At 47.9% G+C, this 15,422-nt stretch overlaps 1 protein-coding gene across 2 annotated transcripts in view; it reads left to right on the forward strand.

The window, feature by feature from the left end:
- The first annotated feature begins 6,146 nt into the window (after positions 1 to 6,146).
- CRMP1 (collapsin response mediator protein 1) overlaps positions 6,147 to 15,422 on the forward strand; it is a 50,101-nt gene continuing 40,825 nt past the window's right edge. The window contains exon 1 of one of the 2 annotated variants that reach the window (XM_065836528.2): positions 6,147 to 6,743. In XM_065836528.2, coding sequence (XP_065692600.1) covers positions 6,372 to 6,743 — 372 coding nt within the window. In that variant the 5' untranslated portion in view covers positions 6,147 to 6,371. Of the gene's footprint in view, positions 6,744 to 8,917; positions 9,296 to 15,422 lie in introns of those variants that run through there. The other variant, XM_065836529.2, reaches the window with a different exon arrangement.

The raw sequence follows: 15,422 nt of genomic DNA on the forward strand, positions 1-15,422 counted from the left end.
GCACAATATTGCTTTGACCAAATTCCTTACAGTCAAAATTAAGATGCTGCTAAGCGCTGCGTAAGTAAATACAATCTTTTCTGTCACCTTAAACAGACAAAATGGCAATGTTACATGGAAAATACAATGTATTTGACAGTTCACTTATTTACATATACTCTGCTGTATAGAGCATTGTGGGATATTGAAAATACAGCTGGTAGTATTTCCACAGCTCCTTGCACAACCTTTAAATCCCAAATTCTGTTCTTCAGACCACTATGGATGGCAGACGCTGGAAGTATAATGATTGACTCCAGCGTGATAATCATGTTACATTCAGAATAATACAATTGCCAGGAAATCTTTCACATACACAGCAGAGTTTCCAGGATAAACCTCCTGCTAAGGCATGACTGATGTTTGTCCTTGTGGCCTTTTAAAACATGGAAACCCTGATCTCTGTTTCATAAATCTACCTGTTATTTCTCACTTGCAGATGAAGGATTTCAGTATTTGAATTTACTGTGGTTGTGGGGTAGAGGGAGGGACATGTACATGCTGGGTTTTGCCACTAATCCTTTGGAAATCCTTTAGTGCCTTAAGGAGGCAGAGGGGGAACAGACCTTAGGATTATAGAAACTTGTTCAAACCTCTTTCCTGCTTTAGTAGAATTTCTTTAAAATATATTGTGCCTTTGGCTCCAAACATATTTGTGTTAGAAATCAGTAGCCATGGGATTATGGACCGGAATTTTTGTCCATGCACAAATGTTAGGAAATAGAGTATTCTGTTTCTTATATAGGGTGTGATTTTAAAAATCTAGCTAATTTAAGTTCTGCCACTGTAATCCACGCATAAACCATTACTTGGCAAGTAAGAAAGTTGCAAGTAAAGAAAAAGAAGGGGAGAAAAGTTAAATGTGCTGGATGAAATGTTTGTACCACTGAAGTGACATGCAAATTTCCACTGGCTTCCCTGAGACCCAGATTTCATGCTTGCTTCTACTTGACTTAAGAAATGCTCACATATGATAGATACTTCAGCATCATACTTCAATGTTTTCTATGCACATGGGAGAGGAAAAGAAAGATTAGTAGTTGTGGACATCTGCCTTGATTTGGAGTTGTTGGGATCTGTGGCATAAATCTCTGGTCATTATTGTTTCTCTGTGAAACACAGGTTCTTGCCACAGGAATATGAATACACAATTGTAGATTCCCATGTAAGAAGTTACTGCACAGTGTGCCCTAACCAATGCTGAAAAACTACATTTCTCTACTCTCTGAATTGTGATTTTGTCTTTTTTAAAAAGCAAGAAAATGTAATTAACAGGTGAAAAATACTCCTGTGCAAAAAAAAAAAAAGCCTGTGTGAGGTAATTCATGTACTCACTGATGATCCTAAGCAGATGTTAGGAAAAGCTGAATAAGCATTTAGAACATGAGTGGATTCTATCATTTAGGAATTAAAAGCAATTTGTTAGTACAGAGTTACAAAAAAAATTAAAAAAAAAAAAAAAAAAAAAAACAAGGTGGAAAAAGGAGGACCCGAAAATCAAAGTGGTAGTGGTTTTCTATTTTGCTCCCTGTAATGACAAGTAAGCTTTAAAGAATATGTAAATAGTTCAAAGCAAACCATTACATGGCTCACAGTAGGTAAGACAAGACCCAGCATGAACAGATTTTTATGGCTTGTTTATAAATTATGTTTATGTCTTTTGTTTGGAACTTGGAAAAAGAAACCATGTAAATTAAATAAGGAGTAAAGACTTACTGCACACTTTTGTTAGACTGGAACAAAGATATTTCACCACCTCCTGAGGTATTAATGAGAAATCTGGGACGAACAATATATGGAGATCTTGCCTTTTAAGCTCCATTGCTGTGCAGGTATTATATTTAACTCCTTAGCACAGCCAATAGTGGGATGGTGAGCAGAAGTCATGAAGAGCAGTTGTTAGAGCCACAAGTTGGGATCCATTTGAAGAGGTGCCAAAGAATGCACAAAAAGGCTGGGGCTTATGGTGTGATACTTATTTACCAGATGTACTGGCTAGATTGGGGAGGGTTGGGTGTTTGTAAATATATGCAAAAATTTTAAACATTGACTCATGACCACCATATAGTTGGGGGTCAGACTGGTCTCAGCTAAGTGATAAGCTTCAGTAACATGAAAGAGGCCACTCTCATTTTGATCTGTTCCATTATAACCTTCTCAATAATTTTTCAGCAAAAGATTTCCACTCTAAGACATTTGTCATAGATATATCAACTGTACATATGTATTAATTTTCAGTATAATTAGGAAGGATACAGAATTGTAATGAAGTCACAAAGTCTACTTGATGATTATCACAGATTTGTAACTCTCACTTCAATTATGTAAGATATGTTGACATTTTATCTTGTTAACAAGATGTATTTTTCTATGTTAGTTATATGTATAATTTGTATAATTTTGTATATTAAATGTATGCATATTTTAAATTAAAAACTTTATAATTTAAATTATTTTTAACTCTAAAATGGTGGTGGAGCTTCTGAAATATAGTTGCAAATACAGCTATATCCCTGGATAGCAACCAGAAAGTCTCTATTTTGAGCAACGGGCCACCTGGTCTTCTAACAAGATAAGGAAACAAGCCTGAGTTCTTGCTCCTCTTGGTGGAGGAGCTGCCATTCAACTTTGCTGATTTAATAGAATTAATGTGAATTAGCAGAACGGGCTGGATCACCACTGAGGAAGTGGAAAATCTGAGGCTTCCCCAGCTTGTGGGCTTTTAGATCTATGGTTCCAAATCACCAATCTGTGGGGTGGGGTTTTGTTGGGGGAAGAGGCCAGTGCAGCCAGAGATACAACAGTCATGTGGAGCAGAGAGAGAGGCTGATTCAGCACCTTAACAACTCAAATCACTTCTCTGGGAGATAGAAAACTTGGGACTCTCTCACACTCAATCCCTTTGGGTTGTTTGTGTCTTTTTTTTTTTTTTTGTCTGATGATTCTGTCATAGAACACACAATAGCAAAAATACGTGCAAAATGTACACTGCATATTCTCTGAGCACCTGCACCAGGGAAGTCCTGTTCCAGCTCATGATGTTCACACTGTTGCAAGAAGAGTTCCAGCTACAACTGGAGTCAAAACAGTAAATTATATCTTTCTTATTGGACTGTTGTTGAAGGTTTTTGTTGTATGAAACAAGCATGTCTCTAGGTTTTCTGCTCTCTCTCATCTAGTCTATTCGGAATATGATTTCTTTATCATTGATGCTATATCAGTATAAAGATTTAAGGTCCTGTAGGAAGAGAGTGCACTTTCAATCAAATTCCGTCCTCTTTTCATCAGTCTGTGTCAAGACACAATGAGATGCAGTGTCTACAAGACAGTATATCAAAGCAATATATTTCTCCAAAGTTGCATACATGTTTTTAGGTAAACTAACTGAGTGACAGGGTATCAGGCTGCAACTAGGTCTGCTTTTGTAGCACCTAATACTGCAGCTTTATCTCTAAGTGAAGAGAAGAACAGTAAGGGCTACAATGTGCAAAAAATCCATTTAAAAACAAAGAAAAACTTTTATATGATTTTATACCTATTTCTGACTTGAAAGTTTTATGCTGCATTCTAAAGCATTGATTTGACATGTTCTGAATCTCATGTATTAGCATTAAGATGAATATACTAGCTTAATATTAAAAAAATAGCATTATTATTTGTCATTAAAAAAAAACAAAAACAAAAACAGTTATAGAAACCTGAACAATTATTATCTAACTAGATCCAAGGATAAACAGAGTCCATCTTTCTTAGCTTTATGGATGTTAAATAAAAGACGGTCTTCATTTTGCAGATGCACACACTACATACAACATATTGGACCTATTATGGGACCATCAGAAATATTTTCTGGAGGTTCAAATTGATTGGAAAGAAATATCTCTTAAAATGAATAATTTTTGCAATACTGACGAAGACATGCAGGTTACACATAGCAGTCTGTGTACCACCTGATTATTTCACTATCAGGATTTGGTGTCCTGTGAAGAAGCAAATTGAATTTTTTTCCCAACATGATCAATAAATAAAATGTTACCATTAGGAACAACAAAAAATCGATACAGAAGAATTTAAGGAAGCAACAAAGCAATGTCCTACAAAGTGTACTTATTTTTCCACACACCAGTGAAACCTCCATGTGACATTAATGTTTTAATGTGGTAGCAGGGTTTATTAAGTTAGCTGTGGAATCCTGGGTAATATGTTCTCAGAAATGCCAGTCATGATGCTGCAACTACTAAAATCAGTGTGTTAATAATCAGTGAACTTTTGACTATTTCCCTAATTGCCCTCATGCAAACAACACACAGTGTTCCAGGACATTCAAGACAGAAGGCACCACTGCATTGGAACAAATGGAAAAAACCAAGTTTTCCTTTGTCTTGTTTTGGCAATGTTCAGGTATGTTACATCACTGCCTTTTACATGGTTTTGGTGCATGGGTAGTAGCTAATAAGAAAGATGGTTATCTGGACTTGCTTCTGATGAAATCCCATGGACCTCTGTCTTTCACCTCTCACTTTTCCTCATCAATATACAGCTTGTGATTTTTCTTGTGCTGGGATGACCAGGCATGCCTGTGGGCCATAGACAGTAGTGCTGTGTGGCTGGGCTTGTATTCAAATGTCATAACCACACTGTATGTGAGCACTAAACAAGTGTTATGAATGATTCACTGCTTCAAAATTGCTTAGTCGTTTAATCAATCTCAGAACAGTTTGTTCCAATATATTATTTCAGAGCAATGGAAAATGCTCCTTATGTAGCTGCTGGTGTATTCAAAGACTGTCAGAATTGTCTGAGATTGGCTGTGTGTGTAGGAGTGTCCAAAGTTTTGTGATTTCAGTGGATGATCTCAGGCATTGTAAGACAGGTAGAAGTGTAAAGATGGACTTTCTCAAGTGGTCTGTGAGGAGAGTTGAGGGTAACACATTCTCCACTCCTCCTGCTTTAAAAAACCCTCTTTGATTTTGAGAACCGGCATCCCTCACAGCGAAACGAAGCCCTCGGTCTCAGGCCCCCGTGGCTGTCTCCGTTTGCCAAAGTCAGGCCGGGGATGCCGCCCGGGGTGCTGAAGGGACAGCTCCGCGGGGCGCGCCGCCCTTCCCGGCTCTGCGGGGCTCCCGGCGGGGCGGCGCTCGGGGCGCTCCGTGCTGGGCCGGCTGTTCACCGCTGCCCGCGGAGCCACCGCTCGCAGGCGCCCCGTCTCCGGTGGTGGAGCCGACGGCACAGGCAGCGCTCGGCGCGATCACTTCCGTGTCAGGGCCGGCTGCTGCCGCCGTGCCTGCTGTCTGCGCGCCGGGATCGGGCGCCCCCAAGGCGGCGGGGGGGCGGTGGCCGGGGACGGCGGGGCGGAGCGGGGCCGCCGACACTCCCCCGGGCACCAGCTGCTGCGGCAGTGAGAGGGCACGCCAGCCCCCTGCCCCGGGGGCCTGGGGCTGCTTGTGCTTCCACCGCCCACCCCGGACACCCCTCCTCCTCTACTCGCCGGTCCCCCTGCGGTCGCCGACCGCCCCCGAGCGGCGGGGCGCAGTGCGGGGTTGGCCGCCTTCACTCCGCACTCCGCACCGCAGGCTGCCGTGGCCGCGCCCCCGCCCGGCACCGCCGCAGCCTCCTCCTGCGGAGGGAGGCGGGGGGAATGTGAGTGTGCGAAGTGGAAGAAACTCCCTCCGGCTCTCTCGGCGGGGAAACTGGGGGGATTTGGGGTATTCTTTTTTTTTCTTTTTTTCTCTCTCTTTTTTTTTTTTTGCTCTCTCCTGAAGCCACGTAGCAGCAGGTGACTGGCGCCCGCCCGCCGAGAAGGACCCTGTTTGCATCGGCTCTGTGTGCATGTAGAGGGCTCCCTCCTCCCCCTGCCTCCCGCCCCCCGGATCATTCTTTATACCGGGGGAGCGTGTGCACTGCAGTCCTTGCTCTGGGAATTGCTGCTGCTCTTCCTATTCGTCAAGGGCTTTCCAATCACCTGCCTCTGCCACCCTCTCCGCTCCGCTCTTTGTACTTTATTTTCACGTGCTCTTTACTAACACGGCTATTTTTAAATCCCGCTTGGATTTATTTCTTCCTCTATCTTTCTCTCTTGTTTTTCATCTCTCTTTTTTTTTTTTAATTTTCCTTTTTTTTTTTTTTTTTTTTTCCTCCGGGGGGTTGGGAGGGGAGGGAGGTTAACGCTTGCATCTCCCTAAGGGAAAGATCCCACCAGCCAACCCAGCTTCGCCACTGCTGCATCCATCCATTCATTTTTATGGTCACTAACAGCCTATCCCGGTAGTAGAAGGTGCAGAGAAGTGGGAGGCAGAGAGAGAGAGAGAGAGGGAGAGATCCGGACAGCGAGAATGGCTGAGAGAAAGAGGAACTGGAATAAAGAAGATGACCTGCCTGTGTATCTAGCTAGGCCGGGTACGACAGCCCAGACACCGCGGCAGAAATACGGGGGGATGTTCGCCTCCGTGGAGGGGGCCTATGAGAACAAAACCATCGACTTCGACGCCTACAGCGTGGGGAAGAAGGGGTCTCGGACTCCGCGGAGCGGCAGCCGGCACGACATGCTGGACGGAGGGGACAACTACAGCGAGACAGCCAGCGACATCAGCGAGGTCTCCGGCTCCGTCATCAGCTCCCCGGGAGACCGGGAGGACAAGACCCCGGGCGTGGAGATCAGATACCCCGCGGGGAAAGAGATGCTGCAGGGCCAGGACAATGGGCAGGTGAGCGGGGCCCCGGGCCGGGGGGCGGGAGCCGCCGCCCCCGCTCGCCGGGCGAGCCGAGCCGAGCCGTGCCGCAGAGCCCCGCTCGCCGGAGCGGGGAGACGGGGGCGCCTTCGCGGGGGAGTTTCGGCACGGGAGGTCGGGGGGGCACGGACCCCTCCTCTCCGGCACGGTGGTGCTATAGGAAGAGCCCAGCTGACCCCTAAACTCGCTTGTCTGAGCTTAGTGGGGGCAGGGGGCACGACCCCAGAAATTGTTTTCATTTGTGATAGTGATGAGTTTTCTCCGTTTCCCGTCCTGCTGGGAAAACGCTGCCGCTGCCGGGTGTGCTGGAGGGCAGCCCGAGCCCCGCGGCGCCTCCCGCCGCCCCCCGGAACAAAGCGGCCGCCGCTGCACTTCCGGGCTCGCCGGGTAACTCCGCGGAGCCTGTCCCAGGCACAGACCCCGGCTCTGCCCCCGATTCTCCACCGCTCCCCGTGTGCCTTCATTGTCTTCTCGACAGGTAGAGCCTAAGGCAGGAGGATCTACTGAAACGTTTGCCCGGGGTTTCCCCACCTCTGGTGTTGCAACCTGGGCTCATATTGTAGACTTAAGGAAAAAGTGTGGCCGGTGAGCCTGGCCAGCCCCTGCCATCTGTGCTTCTCCATTCTGTCTGTGGCACGCAGGCTGCAGGCAGACCTGGGAGGCTGGCCCTCCTGGGAACTGTAGCTATCATTGATTTCTCCTTTAGAAAGAAATGTGGCCTTGCAGTCATGTTCCTACACAGATGTACCCTTTCTCTTAGCACCCAGCCTGCAGGCTCTATGGCCTGTCCATGCTCTGCTCTTTCCATAGGCTAAACCGACAGTTTCCTCTCTTTCCTCTTACTCTTCAATGTGGGCATCAATGGGGTGTGGGTCCTCTCTGTTCTGCGGTCTTGGTGCAGGTGATATGAGGCCTCCTGTGTAGACCAGTGGGTGCCCACTGTGGTGTGACACTGGAGCAAGCAGGCAGGGCTTGGTGGGACATTGCGCCTGCGATGGTGCCGCTTCACTGCAACGACCTCAGGTTGCCTTCAGAGGCTGCCAGCTGCAGTGCAGTCATCTCTTTCCCTGCTCACCTGAACCCTTGTCCTTTCCTTCAGCACCCTGGGGCGGCGGGAGGGCACAGCACATCCTGAATGCCCCCCATCTTCTGGGACATCCATGATGCCTCTTCCTCTTCTTCGCTGCTGCCTAGTTCAGCCCGAGACTCAGGCTAGCAACCACATTGCCTGTTAGCCCTCCAGATCATACTGTGCTTCCAAAGTTGTCTGGCTCTGGATTGGACTTGGGCGAAGAGGGCAGTGAGGATGAGTGAAGTAGGCAAGATTTGGTCACTGGTTTACAAAGGTGCACTGTAAGCAGCAACCACGTGCCTCACCCCTGTACAGTGGTGGCTGGACCTTTTTGCAAGGAGGGAGGGAGACGTGTCAGAGATGTGGCCTGGGTAGGAAATGCATTGCACTTCTGTATGCGTTGCAGGGATAGGTGTGTTAAAACCCACTAGCTCTTTGTTGTTTGGGGGATTAACTTAGGCACCACTTTGCAGTGCCTTTTACCCTTCCTTCAGTTGTTGCATGCAGCCTTAATCAAACACCGTGGGCGGAGGGAGGCACTCTGTGAGTCAGAAAAAATGGAAGGGTTTCAATTAGCCACATTTCCTCTCCTCCAGTTGAGTGGGGACAGGGAGTGCCACTAGGACAGTGAGGAGGGCAAAGCAGGGCAGTGCTGTTGGGGTCACAGCCATTGGTGGGACAGAGCAGGGAGTGCCATTGAGGTCAGTGCCATTGGGGACAGAGCAGGCGGTGCCGTGGGGTCAGAGCAGGGCAGTGCCATCAGGGGCAGTGCCATGGGGACACATTAAGGCACTGCCATGGGGACACAGGAAGGCAGTGCCATCGGGGTCAGTGCCATGGGGACAGAGAAGGCAGTGCCATTGCCATGTGCTGCGCAGTAGGACCCACCCCAGGGTCTTCACCTTGCGGGAGCCAACGCGTGGGACCCCGCCGGTCACCTCAGCTTGCGAGCGGGGCGGCGGCGGAGCTGGGGGGCGGCGTTTCCCAGCGCCGATGCAGGAGAAAGGGAGGCTCCAGCTGGATTGATAGACTGGGAAGGGGGGCTGGGGGGTAGGGGTGGGGGACAGGAGGGAAGGAAACGCTTCCTGGGTTGAGCTGAGCGAATCCTGCTCCGACCTGCAGCCGGGAGGGCGCTGCTGCCGCCGGGAGAGGCAGCGCTCGCCGACCCCCTCGGGAGCTGCGTCCCTGTTTTATTGCAGCCGGGAAAAAAGGTGACTGGTTTGCCTGGCTCCTCTTCCCCTTCTGGGCGAGGAAACTTTGCTTCCATTACACAGCTCTGCCGGGTAGCCCCCGCCCCACCCCATCACCCAACCGGACTCCGAATTAGTGTTCCTCGTATTACCACCGATATTGTTCAGTCGGGCTCGGCTTGCTTCTCGGGGTGTGTTGCGTGCGCCCGGCGCTAGCGAGAGCCGACATGTCTTACCAGGGCAAGAAGAGCATCCCTCACATAACGGTAAGCCGATCCCTGCACGCAGCGAGCCGCTGCCCTCGCTCCTTTGTTAGCGGGGTGGGGAAGGGCGTGAGGCGGGAGCGCAGCGGCCGCTCCGTGCCCGGCGGATGGCGGCGGGAGCCCGGCCGGCTGCGGGGCTGCGGCCGAGCTTCCCCGGGGCTGGATGGGTGCGGGCGCCGGTGTCCTTTCCTCCTCCTGCTGGAGCTCCGGGCTGGGAGTGATTTGATTTTATGTTTTTTTTTTTTTTTTATTTTTTCGCTTTCCTCCCTCTCCGCACAGCCGGGGCTCAGCGTTGCGTGCTGTCTCGCCAGCTTGGGGCCGGCGGCGGTGGGTCGCGGCGGGGAGGGCCGGAGGGAGGCTTGCCCCGGGCGCTGGCAGGCCGGGGGTCGGAGTCGGCGGTGCCGCTCTCCCGAGGAGCAGGGCCCGGGGAGGCTCGTCCGCCTGGCGAGGCAGAACAAAAGAGGGAGGGGACGATCCGCAGTACAACGTGCCCCCGCCACCACCCCCCGGCAGCGGGCAGGGGCAGCGCAGCCCCCCCGGCAGCGGGGGCAGGGTGCGGCGGGCCAGGGTGGGCTGGGGGTGCGGAGGGATGGCGGGGGGAAGCGTAGAAAATCAAAGAGCGCCATGATGCCAGCACCAACATCTCTACGCGCTATTAATACATCAGACATGGTGGGGATCAGAAGTCAAAGAGTTAATCATAACCATCCTCTTCCTATCTGTGCCTGTCTCCTGCTAGATGCTTTTATCCCCGAGCAGGACTACAATAGAGAGTGCTTTCCATGCCAGAAATAAAGGATCTGAAATCCTCTGATTTGGTATATTGTTTCCCTTAGATACACTGGATCGACAGGGCTGGGGATAAAGAATTGCCAGAGCTGGTGGGGAGAGGGGCTTCAGGGGAAATCTCCCCCAGAGTTAGGTCACAAAGAGATTTTCTCCAGAGATAGTGTCTGTCTGTGGGCTGGTGCCTGCTTTCTTCTTGGGGGGGCCGATCAGTGGGTGATGGGATCACTCCTGTTGTGGGGTGGAGATGAGTGAGGAAGCAGGGTGAGCTCGAAGAGGCTTGGGCTTGTGGAGCTTTCCCAGGAAAGCTGGCACCATCAGGGTGCCGGGAAAAAGGGCAAGTTTCAGTAGCTGTGGAGTGGGCTGACTGGTGGGTGTGGCAACTTCATGAGCAAACCTGATGGTTAAAAGCATTATTTGAGCCAGTGTTACAAGGCCTGGAAACATCTCAAAGCTTTCACATTACGTTAAAACAAAATCCTTTAGCCAGCATGTTTTGTCAGGAGGGGAACAGCCTCATTCTAAAGCCAAAATGGTGCATTTTTACAGTTTTCCACTATCAACAGGCAGTAGTGCGTGGTGGTCATGACTGCGCCTGGGTGTTGCAGTGGCTTTTTGGGTGGTGGCTCTTTCCACATTGGTCCTCAGTGTGTCATATGACTTGCAGTTACTCAGGGTACCCCTGGACTGGCGGGGGGGGGGGGGGCTGGCTGCTTGCTGGGTGAGTATCAGGTGCTTTGTGAAGGGCTTGACCTTCATTAGCAGCTGGAGTGTAACAGGTTCCCACCCATAGCTAGTTGTTTCCTCTCCAATTTGGAATAAAAGAAGAAACTGGAAGAATTATGAGTGCTTGCCTTGCAATCAACAGTTTGTTTTAATTTCTTCACTTCTCACAAATTTCATTCTTTGTGCTGGTGAGAGGATTGCTGGGAAAAAGAAAGACCAAACCTCAGCCTGCTCTCTTTGAAATGGGATGTGTTGAAGCTTCTATAAATGAATATTCATTAATGCTAGTGTTGAGTTTTGTGACCCAATCAAAGGCATAAATTAACATTAGTGAAGTTGGCAGGCATCAGACTTGGACTGCCTTTTTCTATTTTAATGTTTTACACTTCTAGCCCTTCTCCTCTAGCAAAAGCAAGTCAGACACTGTGTTATACCTTGTATGAGCTGCCTGTCCCACAAGACCCCACTGGATTTGCCTGCATGTGTCTTTTAAAAGCCCTGTTCCAGTATGGTAAATCAGATGTTTCATCCTACCACTAAGGAAATACATTGGAGCTTCAAGCCTTCTGGGCTTTGAGGAAATGTGATAGCTCTGTGAAATGATGCGACAACAACAGCAATGGTGAAATCATAAAAAATGTCATTTGTTATTGTGTTTAAAATTTCCCCCCTCGCACACACTCCTGCTCTTTAGAATAGCAAGGAACTAATTTTTCAGTGTCCTGTGCACTGCTGCTTTGCTGTGGATTTTCCTGTAGCAAGCCTGTCTTCCTTGCATGGGTCCAGGAGTCATCACTGAGCACACAAGAACAGCCACTGGTCAGTACCTGACCAAAACATCCCTGTGGGGTCAGGTCTGCCACATCAGGAACTTTGTGAAGGAAGAGACATAGGCTGGTTTCAGCCCTGATCAGTGTGGGAGTAAATATCACTCTTGGGAAGAGAAGTCTGGTGTTCTTTCTGGGTTACTCCCCTTGGTGCACGTAGACATAACTGCCTTCTTGTGCTTCATCTGAACATGCCTCACCTTCTGGCCCCTTCAAACTATCGGTAGTGCCTGACCGATAGCCCCCCCACTCCTTTCTTCTTAAACAGCTTTATTCCTGCCTTCACGTCTCCCCTTTCTCCTGGAAGTATCCAGGACAACACAGACACTGTTGCAGACAGGCACGCTTTGGCACCAAGCATCTCCCTGCACCTGCTGTTTGTTTTTTTTTCATTTCAGCCCCTGAAAATTCATGGTTCTTGCAATTTATCCTGTTTGTGACTCTCCTGATGCCCTTTATGAATCCCATGCAGGCTGCAGGCTTGCTGTTGTTAGCTGAACACCAGCTCCAGTGTAAAGTACCATTCAGTTGTGAGTCAGACTGGAGAAACTGGGCCCATTTCACTGTAATTACTGTGGGAAGGACCTCTTTTTGAAGCACTAGACCAGTCTCCAGGTGATGTAAAATAGAGATGCACTGAACCAGTGTAAGTGTAAGCACTTTGGTTACATCCTGTGCAATGCATTGAAGTCCTTGGGGGGATCTCAGTCCCCTGATCAGAAGTGTTAGCTGGGGATGGAGCAGGGTTTGCATAATGTAAGGATGGCCAAGAATGCATCTGTGGGAGCATATTTCTTAGGCTGTGTAGAACAGTCAGCCACCACATCCATTGCTGAGGTGTTTTTCTGCGTGAGGTGGCAATCTTTTGTGCTTTGGTTGTGCAGGCATGCTCTCATGCAGACCAGATTTTCCAGGGTATGTCTCCCCACCCATTGCTTTTAACATAGCTATTATATTCCTCTTGTGCAGTGTATTATAGGGAATCAATGGGGATGATGACAGTGAAAGATCTGTTGTAAATTATTTGGGCCTGTGTATCTTGGTAGTGCTTGGCACTTTTCAGCAAGGCCTCAGCCCAGATGAACTCAAAGTTACAGTATATACAGAGCACATTTTAGTAAAAAGCATATGGCATGTAAAATGTCTGTTAGAGGACTCGTTTGATCCAGCAGCGATTGCAACTATTGAAACATAATTGGTGTGAGCTCAATGAAGAGGAGGTGTGAAGACAACTCTACTGAGCAAAGGGAGAATAGCTAGTCAACAAAGCAAATGCAAGGGTAGACATGGGAGAGGCAAATGGTGCCCAGATCTTTTAGAAAAGGCAATAATGTTCCTGGGAATGGTCCAAGGGTTGGCATATGAGTGGGGGAAGGAGCTGCTGGTCCTGAGCTGGCAGACTGTAAGGCATGGGGAGACAGAGCTCAAAAATGTGGTGTTACAGAGGAAGGATCTCACTATTGAGCTTAGGAAGTAAAAAGAAGAGTTGGCACAAGCTGAGAAAAAGAAGCAGATGCAGAAAAATGAAGAGAGACTGGAGAAATTCAGAGGAGTGGGCACAAAGAATAATTTTAGTTGTAGCGTTTTGAAATGATTGATTTGAAGAGAGCTGAGAAATAAGTAGGCTTCACTAGAACATGGCAGAATACTCTGAAGGAGGAAAAAATGTATTTGTTTGGACTTTTGCTGTGTGAGACTTTGGTCTCAAGCTAACTACTGAGCATCAAGATGGGAAACCTTCTGTTTGGCCTGAGCAAAGTGCTGGGGTAACGTGAAGTGTTCTGGTATGAGACAGTGCAAGAGCTGCCAGCCACCAGCTAATTCACTTTTTGGGCATCAGGGGTTACATGTCCTACAGATGCAAGGCATGATGAGTTCCAGGAATGGGGAATCAAAGTCCTTGTATCTAGGTGTGAATCTCTTCCATATCACCCCATGCCATGCTTTTTTTTCCACCCACCTTTGCTTAACAGTATGAAGCTACGCAAAGATTGGTGTGTGACTTGTCAAAAGTGTTTGAAAAGCCTACTGAGTGCTGGGCATGGGAACAATGTCTCACATTGTTATTTTCTTATTGGTGCAAGACTTGGACTGATTTAAACAGCACTTTTTGCCTTGCTTTAAAACACCAAGGCCTGGGACCCCTTCTTATTCTGAAGTATTTGCTTAACACTTAAAGTTACATTTTTCCACCTGTAGCTGTTTAGTAGACTTGGCCCCTCACAGTTAACTTGTCTGTCAGTGAACATTTGTGAGTTCACATTGCATATTCCACTGGACTGGACAGCTCTGGAGATGCTTTAGCTGCTTCATTGGAAGTTGTTGGACTTCTAATCACCATTTCTATGATTCTGTGTGAAATCTTTTCCTTTCCTTTTTCTACAGGAGAAAAAGTGGCCACAATGTTTAAGCCAATTCCATCTGGTGTCTTGAACTACATTCAGAGTAGGTTCTTCTGGGGACATTTCTATGGAGATTGAAGCTTTTGGCAGAGGGACAGAAAGAAGGGTTTGGGGCAGTGATTCATTTAAGTGCCACAGCAAGTTTGTCAGTCAGTGCCCTCAGTAGGGCATCAGGGTGTTCAGCATCATAGCTGATGCCACCATGGGGAACTGAGCTGAATTTTGCTGGAAGCTGGACTGGTTTGGAAAGGGGACACTGGCTGTGTGGGAAGATAACTGATGGGGTGAGGTGGGTATTCAGCAGGTCTGAATCTCCTTCTTACGAGTGCCAAGAGTGACTACTGCCAATGAACCACTTTCCTGACAAGAGATCAGGGTCTGTTTTCTGCTTTGCTGCCATTTATTTCATAAGCAAGTTTATACACACAGTAAAAGGGAGAAGTTTCATTTTCCTTTGCGGGAGCCAGGAGAGTCCACTGGCTTGTGAGGCACTTGGACACTGTGAGAGTTGGAAGAAAATTCTTGCTGCTTTTGAAGGGATGAGAAAGATGGAACAGAGATAAGCAGCAAAATAATTTGCAGGTTTCTGATCTTGCTACATGTAAAGTTGATGGCATTGTCCCTTGGGACAGAGATACTTGGGGATTACTTTTGCTTGTCCCTTGATACACTTGTCACAATACAAAGTTTCTATTTGTAGTGCATGCCCTGAAGAGGTTAAGGCCTCAGCTCTTGCTTAGGTATGTAATAAATGTCTCCAACTAATAAATGTCCCCGCTGATTTCAGGAAAATCTATGCTCAATGTAAAATCTCTTAAGTAAAGCTGATCACCCTTGTCCACCTTGCATGTGACTGCCTAAGGGACCACATGGTGCTCAGAGCTGGGAGACTGTGGAAGGGTTGTTCGTGGGCTGGTGCCAATACCACGGGAGATGGAGCAGCAAGTGTCGCAACTTACTATGTATTGCAGGGGAAGTAGATACATGAGACAACACAACAGCAAAAAGTGTCCAAATGCAAACTATACACATCTGTATCCACTGCGTTAGTCGATTGTGAATTAGCATTGCTAACATCATATTCAAGGACATTTTCTGCTGTTCTGCTTCCCTTGCACCCACCTCCTGTGTCAGAAAAGGGTTTCCTTATGGTCTTAGGCAGATTTCGACTGAGTGGTACCAAGGCTCGTGTGTCCTAGTAACGTGATGCAGGTTTCTAACTACAACTTAGATAAAACTCATCTTTAGTTCAGTGGCATGCAGCAGCCAGCCATGCTGTAAATTGCTGTTATTTTTTTCCAATTTTAACCTTTCCTGTCTATGCCTTGTTGAGATTTTGAGATTGGCTCTAATTGACGTAACCTGTGTGCAACCCAAGAGACGGCTATA

This window comes from Patagioenas fasciata, chromosome 4 (assembly GCF_037038585.1).
Source record: "Patagioenas fasciata isolate bPatFas1 chromosome 4, bPatFas1.hap1, whole genome shotgun sequence".
NCBI lineage: Eukaryota > Metazoa > Chordata > Aves > Columbiformes > Columbidae > Patagioenas > Patagioenas fasciata.